At 44.7% G+C, this 22,565-nt stretch overlaps 1 protein-coding gene across 1 annotated transcript in view; it reads right to left on the reverse strand.

Annotated features, from left to right (window-relative positions):
• The window catches only part of CFAP58 (cilia and flagella associated protein 58), a 46,410-nt gene that overhangs the window by 20,304 nt on the left and 3,541 nt on the right, over nucleotides 1–22,565 (reverse strand). The window contains exons 3-15 of the mRNA XM_072129468.1: nucleotides 18,586–18,734; nucleotides 16,387–16,543; nucleotides 15,531–15,725; nucleotides 14,822–14,959; nucleotides 14,389–14,548; nucleotides 14,119–14,201; nucleotides 13,081–13,272; nucleotides 12,310–12,471; nucleotides 10,954–11,100; nucleotides 8,247–8,387; nucleotides 6,423–6,646; nucleotides 1,638–1,749; nucleotides 1,412–1,516 (exon numbers count right to left, since the gene is read on the reverse strand). Of these exons, the coding sequence (XP_071985569.1) occupies nucleotides 1,412–1,516; nucleotides 1,638–1,749; nucleotides 6,423–6,646; nucleotides 8,247–8,387; nucleotides 10,954–11,100; nucleotides 12,310–12,471; nucleotides 13,081–13,272; nucleotides 14,119–14,201; nucleotides 14,389–14,548; nucleotides 14,822–14,959; nucleotides 15,531–15,725; nucleotides 16,387–16,543; nucleotides 18,586–18,734 (1,965 nt within the window). The remainder of the gene's footprint in view (nucleotides 1–1,411; nucleotides 1,517–1,637; nucleotides 1,750–6,422; nucleotides 6,647–8,246; nucleotides 8,388–10,953; nucleotides 11,101–12,309; nucleotides 12,472–13,080; nucleotides 13,273–14,118; nucleotides 14,202–14,388; nucleotides 14,549–14,821; nucleotides 14,960–15,530; nucleotides 15,726–16,386; nucleotides 16,544–18,585; nucleotides 18,735–22,565) is intronic.

A 22,565-nucleotide genomic window follows, 5' to 3' on the forward strand; every position in this document is an offset into this window, starting at 1 on the left:
AGGGGGTATGTAATGATGCGGTATACAATGAGGGGGTATGTAATGATGCTGTATACAATGAGGGGGTATGTAATGATGTGGTATACAATGAGGGGGTATGTAATGATGCGGTATACAATGAGGGGGTATGTAATGATGCTGTATACAATGAGGGGGTATGTAATGATGCTGTATACAATGAGGGGGTATGTAATGATGCTGTATACAATGAGGGGGTATGTAATGATGTGGTATACAATGAGGGGGTATGTAATGATGTGGTATACAATGAGGGGGTATGTAATGATGTGGTATACAATGATGGGGTATGTAATGATGTGGTATACAATGAGGGGGTATGTAATGATGCGGTATACAATGAGGGGGTATGTAATGATGCTGTATACAATGAGGGGGTATGTAATGATGCTGTATACAATGAGGGGGTATGTAATGATGCTGTATACAATGAGGGGGTATGTAATGATGCTGTATACAATGAGGGGGTATGTAATGATGTGGTATACAATGATGGGGTATGTAATGATGTGGTATACAATGAGGGGGTATGTAATGATGCTGTATACAATGAGGGGGTATGTAATGATGCTGTATACAATGAGGGGGTATGTAATGATGCTGTATACAATGAGGGGGTATGTAATGATGCTGTATACAATGAGGGGGTATGTAATGATGTGGTATACAATGAGGGGGTATGTAATGATGTGGTATACAATGATGGGGTATGTAATGATGTGGTATACAATGAGGGGGTATGTAATGATGCGGTATACAATGAGGGGGTATGTAATGATGCTGTATACAATGAGGGGGTATGTAATGATGTGGTATACAATGATGGGGTATGTAATGATGTGGTATACAATGAGGGGGTATGTAATGATGTGGTATACAATGAGGGGGTATGTAATGATGCTGTATACAATGAGGGGGTATGTAATGATGTGGTATACAATGATGGGGTATGTAATGATGTGGTATACAATGAGGGGGTATGTAATGATGCGGTATACAATGAGGGGGTATGTGATGATGTGGTATACAATGAGGGGGTATGTAATGATGTGGTATACAATGAGGGGGTATGTAATGATGTGGTATACAATGAGGGGGTATGTAATGATGTGGTATACAATGAGGGGGTATGTAATGATGCGGTATACAATGAGGGGGTATGTAATGATGCTGTATACAATGAGGGGGTATGTAATGATGCTGTATACAATGAGGGGGTATGTAATGATGCTGTATACAATGAGGGGGTATGTAATGATGTAGTATATAATAACATGTAAATAATGATGTAGTATATAATAACATGTAAATAATGATGTAGTATATAATGTTTCCCTACATAATGATGCGCTATATAATTTTGTGGTATACATTGATACGCTATGGCGCTCACCTGCAGCAGCAGCTCCTTCTCCACCACTTCCTCGGTTTTGCTGATGAGGCGTTTCTGTAAGGTGTGGATCTTCTGGATCAGCTCGTAGGTGCTGGGGTCACTGGCCTGATAACAAGGCGGACAATAGGGTGTGTCAGATCCCCCATGATGTCACAGCTCACTATAGAGAAGTGATGCCCCATGTGGTTCTGTGTCACCCTTAGGCTCCGCCCCTCACAGACGTTACCTCCAGCTTCCGCCACCTGTGGACATTCATGGGGTTCTCCAGCTCCTCCTCCAGCGCTCGGCACCGCGTCCGCTCTCGCAGCAGCTCCTTCTGCATGTGATACACCTCCCGCCTGTACACAGTCACATGTTATTGGTTATTAGTGGAAATAGGGAGGGGACAACTATTCAAATGAGGATACATACAATTTAAAGATATTTAATAATTCAACCTCCAACCAGGCAATTAACCAGCTCTGAAGACATTTTATTATCCTTTTAATTTTATGCAAATTAGCTTGTCTGTGCACTGGGGGCGGAGCCTTTCCTGCAGGTGCTCCTGTTTTCTCTCTTATATACTGCCCTGACTGCCCAGCACTGTCCCTTTCAGCTGTATGAACAGCGCCCCCTCATGGTGTGATGGAAATTCTTCTATGAATAAAGCCATGCACACTGCCCGATGCTATAGCGCCAAACCCTCAGCTGTCAGACTGATATATGGTGGGAGGGCAGAGGGCAGGTATGCAAATCTGCTCTGCGCAAAATAATTCTGCACTTATTGCTTTAAAAAGCTGCCAGTAAGTCATCCAGAACAAGGTCCTGCAGGTGAGGAGCAGAATTATAATACCGCCGGAGGAGGGAGGGGGAGGCAATTATCCGCCTACAGAAAGATCCACACTGCAAACGCTGCCATATCCTGATGAATTATTGAGGACGAGCGTTTACCCCTGACACGTCTAAAACTTCTCACCGTGTCCATTTATCACCACTAACAAATGTAACCGTATAGCGGAGGCACAACATCCAACCACAGGACGGTACAGAATACAACCATCACAACCGAGGACAAGCATCAGCAACATAACCTGCACTGTTATATAAGACAACTCCATTATCCATAGGGGGCAGTATTATAGTAGTTATATTCTTGTACATAGGGGGCAGTATTATAGTAGTTATATTCTTGCACATAGGGGGCAGTATTATAGTAGTTATATTCCTGTACATAGGGGGCAGTATTATAGTAGTTATATTCTTGTACATAGGGGGCAGTATTATAGTAGTTATATTCTTGTACATAGGGGGCAGTATTATAGTAGTTATATTCTTGTACATAGGGAGCAGTATTATAGTAGTTATATTCTTGTACATAGGGGGCAGTATTATAGTAGTTATATTCTTGTACATAGGGAGCAGTATTATAGTAGTTATATTCCTGTACATAGGGGGCAGTATTATAGTAGTTATATTCCTGTACATAGGGGGCAGTATTATAGTAGTTATATTCTTGTACATAGGGGGCAGTGTTATAGTAGTTATATTCTTGTACATAGGGGACAGTATTATAGTAGATATATTCTTGTACATAGGGGGCAGTATTATAGTAGTTATATTCTTGTACATAGGGGACAGTATTATAGTAGTTATATTCTTGTACATAGGGGGCAGTGTTATAGTAGTTATATTCTTGTACATAGGGGACAGTATTATAGTAGATATATTCTTGTACATAGGGGGCAGTATTATAGTAGTTATATTCTTGTACATAGGGGACAGTATTATAGTAGATATATTCTTGTACATAGGGGGCAGTATTATAGCAGTTATATTCTTGTACATAGGGGGCAGTATTATAGCAGTTATATTCTTGTACATAGGGGGCAGTATTATAGTAGTTATATTCTTGTACATAGGGGGCAGTATTATAGTAGTTATATTCTTGTACATAGGGGGCAGTATTATAGTAGTTATATTCTTGTACATAGGGGGCAGTATTATAGTAGTTATATTCTTGTACATAGGGGGCAGTATTATAGTAGTTACATTCTTGTACATAGGGGGCAGTATTATAGTAGTTATATTCCTGTACATAGGGGCAGTATTATAGTAGTTATATTCTTGTACATAGGGGGCAGTATTATAGTAGGTATATTCTTGTACATAGGGGGCAGTATTATAGTAGTTATATTCTTGTACATAGGGGGCAGTATTATAGTAGTTATATTCTTGTACATAGTGGGCAGTATTATAGTAGTTATATTCTTGTACATAGGAGGCAGTATTATAGTAGTTATATTTTTGTACATAGGGGGCAGTATTACAGTAGTTATATTCCTGTACATAGGGGCAGTATTATAGTAGTTATATTCTTGTACATAGGGGGCAGTATTATAGTAGGTATATCCTTGTACATAGGGGGCAGTATTATAGTAGTTATATTCTTGTACATAGGGGCAGTATTATAGTAGTTATATTCCTGTACATAGGGGCAGTATTATAGTAGTTATATTTTTGTACATAGGGGGCAGTATTATAGTAGTTATATTCATGTACATAGGGACAGTATTATAGTAGTTATATTCTTGTACATAGGAGGCAGTATTATAGTAGTTATATTCTTGTACATAGGGGCAGTATTATAGTAGTTATATTCTTGTACATAGAGGGCAGTATTATAGTAGTTATATTCTTGCACATAGGGGGCAGTATTATAGTAGTTATATTCTTGTACATAGGGGGCAGTATTATAGTAGTTATATTCCTGTACATAGGGGGCAGTATTATAGTAGTTATATTCTTGTACATAGGGGGCAGTATTATAGTAGTTATATTCTTGTACATAGGGGACAGTATTATAGTAGTTATATTCATGTACATAGGGGGCAGTATTATAGTATGTATATTCTTTTACATAGGGAGCAGTATTATAGTAGTTATATTCTTGTACATAGGGGTCAGCATTATAGTAGTTATATTCTTGTACATAGGAGGCAGTATTATAGTAGTTATATTCTTGTACATAGGGGCAGTATTATAGTAGTTATATTTTTGTACATAGGGGGCAGTATTATAGTAGTTATATTCTTGTACATAGAGGGCAGTATTATAGTAGTTATATTCTTGTACATAGGGGGCAGTATTATAGTAGTTATATTCTTGTACATAGGGGGCAGTATTATAGTAGTTATATTCTTGTACATAGGGGGAAGTATTATAGTAGTTATATTCCTGTACATATGGGACAGTATTATAGTAGTTATATTCTTGTACATAGTGGGCAGTATTATAGTAGTTATATTCCTGTACATATGGGACAGTATTATAGTAGTTATATTCTTGTACATAGGGGGAAGTATTATAGTAGTTCTATCCTTGTACATAGGGGGCAGTATTATAGTAGTTATATTCTTGTACATAGGGGCAGTATTATAGTAGTTATATTCCTGTACATAGGGGGCAGTATTATAGTAGTTATATTCTTGTACATAGGGGGCAGTATTATAGTAGTTATATTCTTGTACATAGGGACAGTATTATAGTAGTTATATTCTTGTACATAGGGGGCAGCATTATAGTAGTTATATTCTTGTACATAGGAGGCAGTATTATAGTAGTTATATTCTTGTACATAGGGGCAGTATTATAGTAGTTATATTTTTGTACATAGGGGGCAGTATTATAGTAGTTATATTCTTGTACATAGAGGGCAGTATTATAGTAGTTATATTCTTGTACATAGGGGGCAGTATTATAGTAGTTATATTCTTGTACATAGGGGGCAGTATTATAGTAGTTATATTCCTGTACATAGGGGGCAGTATTATAGTAGTTATATTCTTGTACATAGGGGGCAGTATTATAGTAGTTATATTCCTGTACATAGGGGGCAGTATTATAGTAGTTATATTCTTGTACATAGGGGGCAGTATTATAGTAGTTATATTCTTGTACATAGGGGACAGTATTATAGTAGTTATATTCATGTACATAGGGGGCAGTATTATAGTATGTATATTCTTTTACATAGGGAACAGTATTATAGTAGTTATATTCATGTACATAGGGGGCAGTATTATAGTAGTTATATTCTTGTACATAGGGGGCAGTATTATAGTAGTTATATTCTTGTACATAGGGGCAGTATTATAGTAGTTATATTCTTGTACATAGGGGGCAGTATTATAGTAGTTATATTCTTGTACATAGTGGCTACAGTATTATAGTAGTTATATTCTTGTACATAGTGGCTACAGTATTATAGTAGTTATATTCTTGTACATAGGGGGCAGTATTATAGTAGTTATATTCTTGTACATAGGGGGCAGTATTATAGTAGTTATATTCTTGTACATAGTGGGCAGTATTATAGTAGTTATATTCATGTACATAGGGGACAGTATTATAATAGTTATATTCATGTACATAGGGGGCAGTATTATAGTATGTATATTCTTGTACATAGGGAGCAGTATTATAGTAGTTATATTCATGTACATAGGGGGCAGTATTATAGTAGTTATATTCTTGTACATAGGGGGCAGTATTATAGTAGTTATATTCTTGTACATAGGGGCAGTATTATAGTAGTTATATTCTTGTACATAGGGGGCAGTATTATAGTAGTTATATTCTTGTACATAGGGGCAGTATTATAGTAGTTATATTCTTGTACATAGGGGGCAGTATTATAGTAGTTATATTCTTGTACATAGGGGGCAGTATTATAGTAGTTATATACTTGTACATAGGAGGCAGTATTATAGTAGTTATATTCTTGTACACAGGGGGCAGTATTATAGTAGTTATATTCTTGTACATAGGGGCAGTATTATAGTAGTATTATTCTTGTATATAGGAGGCAGTATTATAGTAGTTATATTCTTGTACATAGGGGGCAGTATTATAGTAGTTATATTCTTGTACATAGGGGGCAGTATTATAGTAGTTATATTCTTGTATATAGGAGGCAGTATTATAGTAGTTATATTCTTGTACACAGGGGGCAGTATTATAGCAGTTTTTATACCTGAGATCTTCCACATTGGCCACCGTTTTGGATAGTATTCCCTTTTCCCGTCTCAGCTTCTTGATCTCCAGTTTGAGGAGTCGGATGTCCTCCACTCTCTGCTTGTATTGACTTTCTCCCTTGTTCAGGATGGATTGCTGGATCTTGATCTTCTCGTATAGTAAGGCCAATTCATCATTCCTCCGGACCAGCTGGGTGCCTAGCATGTCCCTCTCTCCGATCACCTGTGCACAGAGGCATTCAAGTTGATATTATTAAAGGGGCGGTGTTACATGGCAATTAGCCAGAACCCCCTTGATCAATGCTTCCATTGAAAGCAATTAGAATCCTTGCTTGTGGTCCTCTAAAGTAAGAGCTGCCTTTAGCTGTGTCAAGCAGATACTATCATGGTAAGTATCAACCCTATACCCCAAAAAGTGAGGGTAAAAGATACCAACTGGTTATGAGATTAGATTCAGGGCATCATCAACCGATTAGGTGGAACCAGGTGCTTTCTACCAAGGTGTTGGATCAGAACCATTCTTAATTTTTTTTTTCTTTGTTTGACTTTTAACCCTTTCCCGTGCAGCAATGTTTCTCTATGTGCCCTGAGGTCTTAAGTCAAGTGTTTCCAAACAGAGATCACCAACCCACCCGACTGTCCGCTCATGTAACATTTACCAGGCAATGTACGAAAAATCAATCTCCTCAGAAATGTACATCTGCTCAGCCTCCTGCCAAGCCGTAAGAGGAGCGGGGCCTGCACTTTCCTTTTCCATGTATTTTATATAAAGGAAAGGGAATGAATCTGAAAATGCATTTCCTTTCTAGGAGATTGGACCAGATCTCTTAAAGGGAACCTGTCAGCAGGTATGACCTTACAGACTGCAGCCAGTGTTATGTATTGTCCCTAGAGAGGTGTGTAATTGTCCCTAGACCGCTGTGTATGTTGTTAGTAGCAGCAGGACTGTGATATATGGATTTATATTACAGGGTTGTATTTTCTCCAAATGCACTGGTGGTGAGTCCTCACACTGCTGTGCTCTGTGCTCTCTGCAACCAGTGTTATGTATTATCTCTGGGGAGTTATGTAATCAGACCTTTGTGTATGTTGTTGGTAGCAGCAGGACTGTGAAATATGGAATCATATTCCAGGTTTGTAGCTTCTCCAAGTGCCCTGGGGGAGTGTCCTCACACTGCTGTGCTCTGTGCGCTATAGAATGAACTGCATTGGGTTAAACCTACTGGACGCTTCTGGTTGAGTCCTACAAAAGTCACTTTGTAAAGTCACACTGTAAAAGATAAGGGCACAGCAGTGTGAGGACAGTGACTGGGGGTTCACAGGTGCAGAATTCATAGACCTACATTGAGCAGAAAAATATTTTTGGGGGGTAGTGATCACCTCCGTATTAAGTGACTTTTATATTCAAACAGAAGCATGCTGCAAATGTAATTTTGTTGAATGTTGAACAAAGAGCACAGCAGTGTGAGGACAGGATTCCAGTACAATCCTGGAATATAAATCCCTATTTCACCGTCCTGCTGCTGCTAACATACACAAAGGTCTTATTACACATCCCTCCAGGGACAATACATAACACCGGCTGCAGAGAGAAGAGAGCACAGAAGTGCGAGGACACAATCCCAGTATATGTGAAGAAACCACAATCCTGGAATATTCATACCTTTTTCACAGTCCTGCTGCTACTAAAAAACCATGATAGTGCTCATGGGACTCTAAAACACCCATAAGTCCCTATGGACTTGTTGCTCTGTGTGTTTTGTAGCCCTGTTGAGGCCAACAACCCCCCAGACGCCCCTACGGCTGCTGATTGATAACCGTACCTGGTCCAGCTCCTTCTTCTGCCGCAGTCGCTCAGCGTCAGCATCGGCGATTATCTTCAGCAGTTTCCTCTCTTCTGCCTCCTGGTTTTCTATGAACTGTTTGGCCTCGAGGCTCTGCTGCTTCATCTTCTGCAGCTCGGCCTGTGATACAAAAGACAAGCGGATCATACATTGGGGGGGGGATAACACCGGACCCCGGCAATGAGATGCCGCCACATGTCAGAGCTGTCCATGAGATGATCACAATCCTTCTAGTCACTGACTATCTGCAAATGAACTCTATCCATTAAAGAACCTCGACATTGGGACACATTTACTAAGGGTCCGCGAACTGCATTCCTGCCGGGTTTCCCAACGATTTCCGCTTTGCCCAGCATTTAACAGGGGTTTTTGTCGCACGCGATCAGATTGTTTCAAAATCACGCTTTCATGCGACACAAATCAGGGGACGATCCGACGGATTCAGACAAACCGCAGGATTTAACTTTAAAATTGTGTCGCAAGCCAAGCACTTACATGCACCGGGAGGAAGAAGGTGAACTCTGTCGGACCTCAGCGGGGAAGCGACACATGCAGGAAATCAGGCGCACGCTGTAAGTGAATCGCGGCAGCTGTGCATACTCGTCAGGGAACGCACCTCAGGGATCGCGCAGGGACAGGTAAGTAAATGTGCCCCATAGTCTGTAATGTGGCTGTGCTGACTTACAGAATAGTTGCCAATAGGTGGCACTAGTGAGACGGGTTTCACTCTGGAGAGAAATATAGCATATAGCACTGGACTATAAGACTCTACACCTAAAGGGACTTTTCAAGGATTTTGGGGGGGAGGGGAGGGTGACACCTTGGCGTGCAAACTGCTTGTAAAGTGTCTGTGTCAGTTTTTGTGTCGCGGCTGCTCTGTGTCCGACAAGACAGATGAAATGTGCACCTAAAGGGGCGTATTAGTCATTATTCGGACCGTATCCCAAATTTATTACTGACGTGAGCCACAATTCTGCAGCATGAACAAAGTGCACCAAAAATATAGTGCACACGCCCAGGCAGGGGCCCCGGGTTTGATTAATCTGCCGTACCCTGCACATGAACTTGGTATAGAACAGACTGCACCAAAATCTCCCCAAAGTCAGGAAAATATGACTCATCTCATCACATTTTCACATGAGTGGTTGCAGGGGTAGTGTATATCCAGTATTTTCTGTTCTGTAGTTCATAGAAACATGCTGCTGGTGTAATATTAAAGATACGGATCTCATCTTTTCGGTCACAACATGCCTATGGCTTTGTGAGCTACAGAGCCAGAGATTCAGGCAGCTGAAGACATATCTGGAAATGTAAGCTGCAGATAAAGATCCGGTTCCCACCTCTCTTGAACTGCCTGTATGTCCAGTTCTGTATCTCACAGAACCATACGCTTCAATGGAACTGAAAGATGAGATTGATATATTGGCAGCATGTTTCTAGGTGTTATAGAACAAAAGATAGGGGTCTCTGAAATGACACTACCCCTGCAACCACTAAACTTGACTCATCTCATGTGAAAACGAGGCGAAAAGAGTCATATTTGCCTGACTTTGGAGGAGATTTTTTTATAGGTGAGATTTCACATAAAAGAGAGAATTCTAAAAATGACATTTCATACCCAACCTGAGCGGGTAGTTTAGTGGGGTAAAACCTGGTGGGTGTTGGATCCCCGCTGATCCAGGTGGTTTCAGGTACTGGGAGCTATACAGGGGGCGGAGCCAGAGGCTCAGTGTATTGTATATCAGATGGAATCCTATGGCTCCACCATGCACTTCACCTGTAGCCTACCACAAGTCAGAAGTGGCCTGGTCAGCAGGGCCCCCTACCTTTTGCACCCCGATTTGTATGAACAGCCCCCCACTGCCCTCTACTCTTGAGTTGTACACTTCAGGTTTTAGCTTGGACATCTACACCCATAGCAAATTATGGGATCCTCTATTGTTTGTAAGGGGTTTGTATACCGCTACCTGTGGGATTACCAGATTATCATGTAGCACTGCGATGAGTATGAAGACGCACACAGTGATGTGTATCCGGGAGCGAGTACCCCACTTTCTAGGATGATGGATACTCCGCAGCACAGGTGGCAGGACCGCCCGGGGCGCTCACTAATGTGCTGCTGAGATTCGGACTAAATAATTGAGCTGCAGCAGCGGTGTTGGTGTCAGGCTGATGGCAGAGGATCCCTGAGATGAGATGTAAGGGCTGGCAGCACCTTGTACCCCGGGGAGCGGCCGCTGTAGACCCTCAGCGAGTATGACAGCCCTGACAGATGAGGGGGAGATCGGCCTGAACGCATCCATCATCCCTGGACTCAGCCGATCGATCCCTAATCTGTCATCACTGCAATGAATCTCTCTGCAATTAAAGGACTATTCCAGGTAATGGCCAGGGGTGATAGGGGTCTAGTGCCCCCTCTGTAGCCCAGCTTTACTACCCTTCTCCTTTCACTTAGTCTTGATTGCTCGCCCTGCAAATTTATGCAGAACTGAAAGGGATCCACTAAATATAGGGGGCCCTGTTTTAGCTCTTCCCTCTAAAAGGTAGTACAAGAAAAAAACACACCTGTGCAATACAGCTCAACTAAAGAAAATACACGGGTGCTGCAATACCACAAACAACCTGTAGATATGGGTGGCGCTGTTACTGTAAATACAAAAAAAAATTCTAAATATAAAAGAGGAACCTTCAGCGCCTCCTTCTCCTTCTCCATACGCTGGTGATCCAGATGGACCTTGACCAGAGCCGACTCCTTGGAGGAGATCTCTTCCTTCAGCTGGTCCACCTGGTGGTTCATGATCTTCAGTTTTCTCTTCATCTCAGTTATTTCATCCTGTAAAGAAGAATTTTTTTGTAAATTGAGACACCACTTGGGCAAATTTTTTAATATTGATTATTTGTCTATTCCCTTCCTGCAAAGTGCCATAAAAAAATTTTTTTATTGTGTTGATGAATGAGAACCACTAGGAGGCGCTACAGTGTGCACAAAATGTGCACCATCTGGGGACAATCACTGCAGCACATCACCACCGGAGCCAATCACTGCAGCACATCACCACCGGAGCCAATCACTGCAGCACATCACCACCACAGCCAATCACTGCAGCACATCACCACCGCAGCCAATCACTACAGCACATCACCACCGCAGCCAATCACTGCAGCACATCACCACCACAGCCAATCACTACAGCACATCACCACCACAGCCAATCACTGCAGCACATCACCACCGGAGCCAATCACTACAGCACATCACCACCGCAACCAATCACTGCAGCTTATAACCACTGCAGCCAATCACTGCAGCATATTACCACAGCAGCCAATCACTGCAGCACATCACCACAGCAGCCAATCACTGCAGCACATCACCACCGCAGCCAATCATTACAGCAGATCACCACCGCAGCCAATCAGTGCAGCACATCACCACAGCAGCCAATCAGTGCAGCACATCACCACCGCAGCCAATCACTGCAGCACATCACCACAGCAGCCAATCATTACAGCAGATCACCACCGCAGCCAATCAGTGCAGCACATCACCACAGCAGCCAATCAGTGCAGCACATCACCACCGCAGCCAATCACTGCAGCACATTGGGACTGCAGCACATCACCTCAGTAGCACATCACTGCGGCTTCCCTTACCGGACCATGCAGGCAACGAGGGATGAAGTGAGTATTAAGTATTTCTTTTTCTCATATTCATACAAATCAAACAGACCATAAGGACCTGTGGGTGGTTTTGTGTATAAATTCCTCCTGACAGGTTCCCTTTAAAGAACTTCTGTGGAGCACCAAGCTACCACTGATTCTACCAATGATCGGGCTGCAGTGCTGATTCAGTGCCTCCTATTGTGCCCCGCAGCAGAGCCCGGGCCCCCAGGTCTCATAGGTCCAATGTGTAAAGAACACAGAAGGGACATAACACAAAATCAGTGATTGAGACCTCCCCGGATCAATGTGGGCCCCACTAACTGCAACCCAGTGATACACCATCACTATATAAACCGTCCTCGCGCTTCTCGGGGCTCACCTGAGCTTCTATCAGGTTCTTGCTGTACAGGTTACGGTCGGACCTCACGGCCTCGTACAGATTCTGCTGCTGCTTCAGCTTTGTCTCAGCTTCGGCAATCTTCTTCTTATAATCGAAGATCTGCATCTCCCGCACTTTGATGTCCTCCATGTGCTGAAGAACCTGGAAGACGAGGGGTACAATGAAGAGGGTTACATCTGGGTGGGTGGGGATAGACGCACCAAAACTACGGAGCTACTTTAAAGGGGTTGTGTCATGATCTGCAGAATGGGGTCCCCCGACCTGCTCCATAGTAAAGGGGTTCAGCACCACTGACTTTCATATCAGCTTATAAGATGGAAGAATGGGGGATAAGTGTCAGGTAACTGGGGATCCGGTCACTACGACACCCAGCGTTCAGGGGAAGCATCATTACACCTGTGGGAACATGGTGATCTACCACAACCTGATAGAAGTTACATCATGCCCAGGTAGGATTCAGAGGGATTTTGGAGATTTCTGATAGGACAATTAAAGGACATCAATATCAAAGCTTGGGAGCTGCAGTAACCAGGCCTGGCCACTATACAGAGAGGGGCACTGTTTTTCCAATTACATCCTCTGTTTTGGACTCCATGGGACAACCTAAACCATGGAATGGTTATCAATGTCAGAATAAGCTGTAACACTCCTTTAAGTATTTAAGGGCTTCCACTTGGTACTCGGCAGCCTCTTATCTCTGAGCTTGGAGTAAGCCGCCAGCTTGGGGTGCAGCAGGAGTAGTAGTCCCACCTTCTGCGTCAGCTCGCTGGCCTCGTTGATGTATCGGTCCCTCTCCTTCTCCAGCTGGTAGATGATCTTGCGTTGTTTCTGCGCCTCCTCCTTGTAGTTGATGATCTCCTCCTCCAGGTTCTTCTTGGATTGTTCATGAAGTTTCACCAGGTTCAGCTGCTTCTGGGTGGCGCTATCTGCTTTCAGGAGATCCTAGAAGGAGAGGATATGGATGATATGTCTGCTTCCACCCCACATGTCCTAACACAGATGAAATCTTACTTCCGCTCTATCCAAATATAGTTCCTGAAATATTAGTTCCTGGACTAAGGTCACACCTGGTAGAAGTAACAACAAGCTACATGTCCCTTGATTCAAGCCTCCAGGAGGAAATGAAAGGAATACTATGGGCAGACGGGGTATAACGCAGGCGTTACACATCAGATAAATGTTGGCTGAACCTCCAGTGTTGGTGGCCTGGATGACAATCTGATTAGTATTGGGAGTCCACCCAGGTGGGTGTAGAGGGGAAAGAGGAGTCTGAAAGAGACACAAGGGTCTAGAGGGGTCTGCAGAGGGGTCGAGTGAAGAACAGAGGGGTCTGGAGGAAGACTGAGCAATCTGGAGGAGGAGGACCGAGGAGTCTGGAGGAGGAGGAGGACAGAGGGGTCTGGAGGAGGAGGAGGACAGAGGGGTCTGGAGGAGGAGGACAGAGGGGTCTGGAGGAGGAGGACAGAGGGGTCTGGAGGAGGAGGACAGAGGGGTCTGGAGGAGGAGGACCGAGGAGTCTGGAGGAGGAGGACAGAGGGGTCTGGAAGAGGAGGACAGAGGGGTCTGAAGGAGGAGGACCGAGGAGTCTGGAGGAGGAGGACAGAGGGGTCTGGAGGAGGAGGACAGAGGGGTCTGGAGAAGGAGGACAGAGGGGTCTGGAGGAGGAGGACAGAGGTGTCTGAGGTGGTCAATGCTGACCACACATGGATACTCTGTATATGGACATTGGGTTTATGACCTCTATGACTGTGAGGAGCGCTCTCGGAGTTTGCTAAGTAATGCGCTCACCTTGTTGAGCTTGTCCCGCTCTCTTGTCAGCTCGTCTGCGGCTTTCTTCTCCAGCTCGGCTTGTTTTTTTGAAGACTCCAGCTCTATGGGGTATACAGACATATTACTATACTTCACTATGCACATGCAGATTCCCTGCAGGTTATATGTACACTATACATGATGTTACTGTAACGGAGCTTCTGCTCTGAAAGACCAGGTACGGTGGTGTGGAGAGCGCTCTACCAAGTGGTCTACTTAGTGGACTTCTGATCAGTACAGACACCTTACCTCTCTCCAGTCCGGTTATCTGGTTCTTCAGTGTTTCCCTCTGTTGCTCCACCTCATTCTTCTGCTCCTCCATCTGCCGGTATTTCCTCTGGATCGATTCTCTCACTTTGGAAAGTTTGGAGATTTCCTGCCGCATTTGGCTGATCTCATCCTCTCTAGACTAGAAAGAAAAGATAGAACATGAGAGACTGAAAATATCCACTGAAAGTCCTCTGAGCTTCTCTTATCTGTAAAATACAGTAGCCCCGCCCCCGAGGAGCCAAAACTGAATGTAACCTAAATAAAAAATGGCTGTAATAAAAAGAGAGACACAGTTAAAATGGTATTTATAAGCCCCGGTGATTGTGAACAGAAACAGAACAGAAAAAATGCACAAAAATAATATTCACTGAAGCCTAAGAAGAGGACACAATCCTCCGAGCAGCGACGTTACCTTGAGTTCCAGCTGCTTCTGTTGGTTTTCCTGGGTCAGCTGCTCGTTGGTGACGCTGTGCTGCTCCGTCTCCTGCTGGAGTTTGGAGTTTCGGATCTGAAACTGTTCTAGTTCTTTAGTTACTCTCTCATTCAGGATCTGCAAAAATACAAGAAAAGTAGTAAGGGCTAGGAAACACTTACATGTATATTCTCTGCTGCTCACCTTAAGAGCAGAATAGTGAGTGCAGCTCTGGAGTATAATACAGGATGTAACTCAGGATCAGTACAGGATAAATAATGTCCTGTATGTACACAGTGAATGTGATTTGGGTAACTATTGGGTCAAATATGACATTTTATTAAGTCCTTTTTGCCGTTTATAGGGATTTTCGTGATAATGATAACTTACACACAGTGGCCCGGATTTACTAAAAACCGTGCAGTCTGTACTATGTGCAGTTACCTGTGTAGTGTGCAGGGGGCGCCAGATTCAGAATTTGTGGCGCACGTTCTTCCTGAATCTGGTGCCCCCTGTACTGCGCTGACACAGTGCACCAACTTTTTTTGGTGCACCTTTAACATAGAGCATATGGCACAATTCTGTCGGACTTTACATGATAAATGTGGTGCGCGGTCCGATTGGCGCCCCTCAGTATGTTATGGTTCTGATACACGTTCTATACCTTTGCACATGGTTTCTCCCCCCCATCCCCTGACGGGTTCCTCACCTTGTGCTCTTTCAGCTGCTGCTCCAGCTTCTGCAGCTCCTCTTTGTTCTTCTGCAGCGTCTGCTGTAAGGTTCTCATCTCGTTCTGCTTGAGGTCCAGCTCACTTTGGACGTTCCTCAGATCCTTCTCCAGCTTCTCCTTCTTCCGAGCTTCCCGGGACGCCTCGTTCTGACGCATCTGGATCTCTTGTTGGAACTGGAAGCAGCGATGAAACAGATTTTTATCATGGCTTTATCAGTTTTATTATTAGGCACCCCCCCCCCCATAATATGTCCCCAGATGTGGAGATAAATCATGTAGTCCATTTACAAAGTAACTCAGAACTGAACGTCACCTAAAGGGGTCCAAAGTGTTTGGCTGCAATGGGTCACCTGACAACAGCAAAACGGGAGCAGGATGTCTCTATGTAAGGGGAACCCGTCAGGAGGTTTGGGACCCCTAAACTGCAAGTATATCGTGATGAAGCTGGGTCTTAGGGTCCCTAACAGGTTTACCTTACAGCTGCAAGAGGGGCGATGGGTGATGGGCAATGGGTGACTTAATTCGGCTTCAGATCCCCCACAATGGATGTTTAGGGAAGGTAGGGGGTACAGACCTTGCTAAGTACAGTTCACACGTGTGCAGGGTCCAAGGCCATGGGACCCCTATAGATGTGTGATTAGATACATTGATGCATGCTTTGGGATAAATAATATTGAATGTGTCCCCTCCAGCTTAGTTTCATGCAACTCATGCAAGTTCTAATTTTCTGAACTTTTGACAGATCACTAAATCCCCCCCCATTCATTTGCTTATGTAAAGATCCATCAGCAGGGTATATGGGGGTAGGGGCTGTACCTGGGGGTCTGGGCCTCACCTGTGCTATGTTCTGCTCGGCCTCCTCTTTCAGCCTCTCGGCCTCCTGCTGCTGATTGGCCGCTTGCATGAGGCTCTCCCGCAGCTTCACCACCTCGGAGAGGAGCTGGTCTCGCTCTCGGGTCAGTTCCTCCTTGATGTTCAGTAGATCATTTAGACTGTGGACAGAGGAAGAGTTAGTGGAGACTTAGCTTTCCTAATATCTGAAGCATAGGGGGGGGGGGTCACAACTGATCTGTTACTGGTAACCTATTAATATATCATCCAGAACTTGGGACCTTGAGGTCTGATACTACTGATCTACAATATCATTACACTGAAAAACCCCTTTAACAGTACAAGTTCTAGGGCCTTTATATCAGTATCTCATCAAAATGTGACATAACTGCATAGTGCTAGCCCCCTGTATACTGTGCAGAAGTCTGTATCATACTCTCCATACTGGGCAGGTGTCTGCTGTACTATACTCTCCATATATTGTTAAGCCAATCGCATGCGTTTCTCTGGAAACGCATGTGCGTTCGGGCCAAGGACCTCCCCTTGTGCGCTAGCGTCGCGTTATGACGGACGCCTAGCGGTACGTGTGACCGCGGCCTTATACTCACCTTACTGGGCAGGTGTCTGCTGTATTATACTCTCCTTACTGGGCAGGTGTATGCTGTATTAAACTCTCCATACTGGGCAGGTGTCTGCTGTATTATACTCTCCATACTGGGCAGGTGCCTGCTGTATTATACTCTCCATACTGGGCAGGTGCCTGCTGTATTATACTCTCCATACTGGGCAGGTGTCTGCTGTATTATACTCTCCATACTGGGCAGGTGTCTGCTGTATTATACTCTCCATACTGGGAAGGTGTCTGCTGTATTAGGCCGCGGTCACACGTACCGCTAGGCGTCCGTTCATAACGCAACGCTAGCGCACAGGGGGAGGTCCTCGGCCCGAACGCACATGCGTTTCCAGAGAAATGCATGCGATCAGCTTAAGAATCGCATGCGTTTCCCTGGAAACGCATGTGCGTTAGGGCCGAGGACCTCCCCTTGTGCGCTAGAATCGCGTTATGATGGCCGCCTAGCGGTACGTGTGACCGCGGCCTTATACTCACCTTACTGGGCAGGTGTCTGCTGTATTATACTTTCTTTACTGGGCAGGTGTCTGCTGTATTAAACTCTCCATACTGGGCAGGTGTCTGCTGTATTATACTCTCCATACTGGGCAGGTGTCTGCTGTATTATACTCTCCATACTGGGCAGGTGTCTGCTGTATTATACTCTCCATACTGGGCAGGTGTCTGCTGTATTATACTCTCCATACTGGGCAGGTGTCTGCTGTATTATACTCTCCATACTGGGCAGGTGTCTGCTGTATTATACTCTCCATACTGGGCAGGTGTCTGCTGCATTATACTTTCTTTACTGGGCAGGTGTCTGCTGTATTATACTCTCCATACTGGGAAGGTGTCTGCTGTATTATACTCTCCATACTGGGAAGGTGTCTGCTGTATTATACTCTCCATACTGGGCAGGTGTCTGCTGTATTATACTCTCCATACTGGGCAGGTGCCTGCTGTATTATACTCTCCATACTGGGCAGGTGTCTGCTGTATTATACTCTCCATACTGGGAAGGTGTCTGCTGTATTATACTCTCCATACTGGGAAGGTGTCTGCTGTATTATACTCTCCATACTGGGCAGGTGTCTGCTGTATTATACTCTCCATACTGGGCAGGTGTCTGCTGTATTATACTTTCTTTACTGGGCAGGTGTCTGCTGTATTATACTCTCTATACTGGGCAGGTGTCTGCCGTGTTCTCCCTCCATAATGGCCAGTTGTCTACTGTGTTATACTTTCCATAATCGGCAGGTGTTTACTGTGTTATACTCTCCATACTGGGCATATGTATAGTATAAGACACAGCTGCTGCAGAACTGTCTATAGAAGATGAAGATGTTGATTCAGGTAGTTTAATTGGCAATGGACCCATTTCACAAAGAGGATCTGCAGCAGTAAAACTCCAAGTTACGGTAAATGGGATCAGTGGGTGCAAGACCGGCCCAGGAGACACTAGGGGAGGTCAGTCTGGACCTGACAGCGGGATCTTCTGATGTCATGTGACATTGCTGTAGGTGCACCGAGCACTTGGCTGCGGGCTGGTGATACTGATCCATACCCTCTATACATGATGTTATGGGGTCTCACCTGTGCTCCTGGCCCATGGACAGTCCCGATCCTTGCTCCACCAGTTTGGTCAGATTGTTAATCTCCTCCTTCAGGGAGTGAATGGTGTCTTTTGCTTTCTGCTCCTTCTCGTAGGCGGTGTCCACCATCTTCCAGGCCTTCTCTATCTCCTGAGACATCAGACAAAGCAGAGGGAGGTTCCGGGTTATTGGATATGTACTGGGATACTTCATACTGAACCTTTATAAAATAAGAACCTTCAGATCCTCCAGGACACATCAGCAGAGTCCTGCAGCCCTGTCACCACATGGAGGTGGCCCTGTGTCACCTTGCATATGTCCCACTAAAACTACTGCCATAATCCCCTCATATATAATCTCTAGGGCGCATCCTGTCCCCTCTCTACATCTCTAGCCTAATCTACTGGTACCTCCCAATTTATAATCCCTAGTACACACTCTATCACCTTCTCTATATAATCCCTGGTACGTGCTCTGTCACCTTCTCTATATAATCCCCAGTACGCGCTATATCACGTTCTCTACATAATCCCTAGTACATGCTCTATCACCTTCTCTATATAATCCCTGGTACATGCTCTGTCGCCTTCTCTATATAATCCCCGGTACGCGCTATATCACCTTCTCAATATAATCCCTAGTACACACTCTATCACCTTCTCTATATAATCCCTAGTACATGCTCTATCACCTTCTCTATATAATCCCTAGTACAAGCTCTATCACCTCCTCTATATAATCCCTAGTACATGCTCTATCACCTTCTCTATATAATCCCTAGTACAAGCTCTATCACCTCCTCTATATAATCCCTAGTACACGCTCTATCACCTTCTCAATATAATCCCTAGTACACGCTCTATCACCTCCTCTATATAATCCCTAGTACACGCTCTATCACCTTCTCTATATAATCCCTAGTACACACTCTATCACCTCCTCTATATAATCCCTAGTACACACTCTATCACCTTCTCTATATAATCCCTAGTACAAGCTCTATCACCTCCTCTATATAATCCCTAGTACACGCTCTATCACCTTCTCAATATAATCCCTAGTACACGCTCTATCACCTTCTCTATATAATCCCTAGTACATGCTCTATCACCTTCTCTATATAATCCCTAGTACACACTCTATCACCTCCTCTATATAATCCCACGACACGCTCTATCACCTTCTCTATATAATCCCTAGTACAGTGATGGCGAACCTCTGACACGCGTAGTCATTTTTGCTGACACGCGGCCGCCCAGCGCCCGCTGTCCCCCCCCTCCCTGTGTAATGCGCTGTCCCAGTGTAATGTGCTACCCCTATGTTAATGTCCCGCCCCCGTCCTTGTGTTTCTGTCCCTGTGCAATGTGCTCCCCGTGTGTTAATGTCCCTGTGTAATGTGCTGCCCCTGTGGTAATGTCCCGCCCCCGTCCCTGTGTTCCGGCGCCGCGTTGGTCCGCCCACCTTCTGCAACTCCTCGTGCTCCTCCAGGCTGCAATGCGCGCTGCTCGTCACGTGACCCGAGGCGCGCGGTGCAACCTGGAGGAGCCGAGTCGCCTGCAGTAAAGCTACAGGGAAGAAGACATCACTGGGTAAGTATGTAAGTTTATTATTATATTATATTTAAAGGGAGGGCGCTAGGGGTATTTTAGTAGTAAAGGGAGGGCTCTAGGGGTATTTTAGTAGTAAAGGGAGGGTGCTAGGGGTAATTTAATAGTAAAGGGAGGCCGCTAGGGGTAATTTAGTAGTAAAGGGAGGCCGCTAGGGGTATTTTAATAGTAAAGGGAGGCCGCTAGGGGTAATTTAGTAGTAAAGGGAGGCTGCTAGGGGTATTTTAATAGTAAAGGGAGGCCGCTAGGGTTATTTTAGTAGTAAAGGGAGGCCGCTAGGGGTATTTTAGTAGTAAAGGGAGGCCGCTAGGGGTATTTTAGTAGTAAAGGGAGGCCGCTAGGGGTATTTTAGTAGTAAAGGGAGGCCGCTAGGGGTAATTTAGTAGTAAAGGGAGGCCGCTAGGGGCATTTTAGTAGTAAAGGGAGGCCGCTAGGGGTAATTTAGTAGTAAAGGGAGGCCGCTAGGGGTATTTTAGTAGTAAAGTGAGGCCGCTAGGGGTATTTTAGTAGTAAAGGGAGGCCGCTAGGGGTATTTTAGTAGTGAAGGGAGGCCGCTAGGGGTATTTTAGTAGTAAAGGGAGGCCGCTAGGGGTATTTTAGTAGTAAAGGGAGGCCGCTGCTGGACATGTTATTAATAAGGGGAGGCCGCTGCTGGACATGTTATTAATAAGGGGAGGCCGCTGCTGGACATGTTATTACAAAATTAGGTTTTTCCTAAAGGTGACACAGCACCCGAGTTATGCTCGTTTTTTTTGGCGAATTTTGACACACCTAGCTCAAAAGGTTGCCCATCACTGCCCTAGTACATACTCTATCACCTCCTAATCTACAGACAGCTCTCCAGTCCACACATATATCCTTGCCTGAAATTCCCAATATTTCTTACCTATTGCCTTAAATTATCTCCTTCCTGCCCAGTGCCTCTCCCTCCTGCCCAGCGCCTCAACCTCCTGCCTAGTTCCTCACCCTCCTGCCCAGCGCCTCACCCTCCTGCCCAGTGCCACACCCTCCTGCCCAGCGCCTCTCTCTCCTGCCCAGTGCCACACCCTCCTGCCCAGTGCCTCACCATCCTGCCCAGTGCCTCACCATTCTGCCCAGTGCCTCACCATCCTGCCCAGTGCCACACCCTCCTGCCCAGTGCCTCACCATCCTGCCCAGTGCCTCACCCTCCTGCCCAGTGCCCCCCCTCCTGCTCTTTGCCTCACCTTCCTGCCTAGGTCCAGGTCCCCGGGTACCTTATATCATGTGTCTGTCAATCATCAGAGAGATGAGGACAGATAAGTTTGTGCCCCCCTCCCCTGTGATGTCTTTTCATTGTAATCTCTCCTGATCGCGGCATCATTTCAGCTCGGGTATCGCCGCATCCTATTATTCCCGTAATTACTACTCTGGCGATATTCAGGAGAGCGGAATATGAAGTAGGTGATAGTCGCCATTACTGAGGTAATTTCCTGCGATTAGTATTCTGTAATGTCTGAATATCATCAAAATTAGAAATCAGATGTCATCAGAGGCAGCGGCTCACGTCTCGTGTCTTGTAGGTTTCATTATTCTCATGTAATGTGACATTAGGATGCAGATCACCTGCGTATCGCGCAGGATTACAGGGGGGCACTGCATCTCCAAAGCAACAGGTTTTTTTACAAAATAAAGTACAAACTATAAAAAGTGCCCCCTCCCTCCGCCGGGCCCTGGGGGTCTGTAATGATGGAGAAATGACATGTGACCACAGAGGGACATCAGGAGCAGGAGATAAGAAACCCCAGTGTATCTAATCCTATCATGTGTGATACTGTCTGCTGAGCTGTGTATCTAATCCTATCCTATCCTATGTGATACTGTCTGCTGAGCTGTGTATCTAATCCTACCATGTGTGATACTGTCTGCTGAGCTGTGTATCTAATCCTATCCTGTATAATACTGTCTGCTGAGCTGTGTATCTAATCCTATCATGTGTGATACTGTCTGCTGAGATGTGTATCTAATCCCATCATGTGTGATACTGTCTGATGAGCTGTGTATCTAATGCTATCCTGTGTGATAGTCTGCAGAGCTGTGTATCTAATCTTATCCTGTGTGTTACAGTCTTTGAAGCTGTGTATCTAATCCTGTCCTATGTGATACAGTCTGTAAAGCTGTGTATCTAATCCTATCCTGTGTGTTACACTCTGTGAAGCTGTGTATCTAATCCTATCCAGTGTGATACTGTGTGCGGGGCTGTGTATCTAATCTATCCTGTGTGATACAGTCTGTGCAGTTGTGTATCTAATCCTATCCTCTGTGATACAGTCTGTGAAGCTGTGCATCTAATCCTATCCTGTGTGATACAGTCTGTGCAGTTGTGTATCTAATCCTATCCTCTGTGATACAGTCT

Source organism: Engystomops pustulosus, chromosome 11 (assembly GCF_040894005.1).
Source record: "Engystomops pustulosus chromosome 11, aEngPut4.maternal, whole genome shotgun sequence".
Classification (NCBI taxonomy): Eukaryota; Metazoa; Chordata; class Amphibia; order Anura; family Leptodactylidae; genus Engystomops; species Engystomops pustulosus.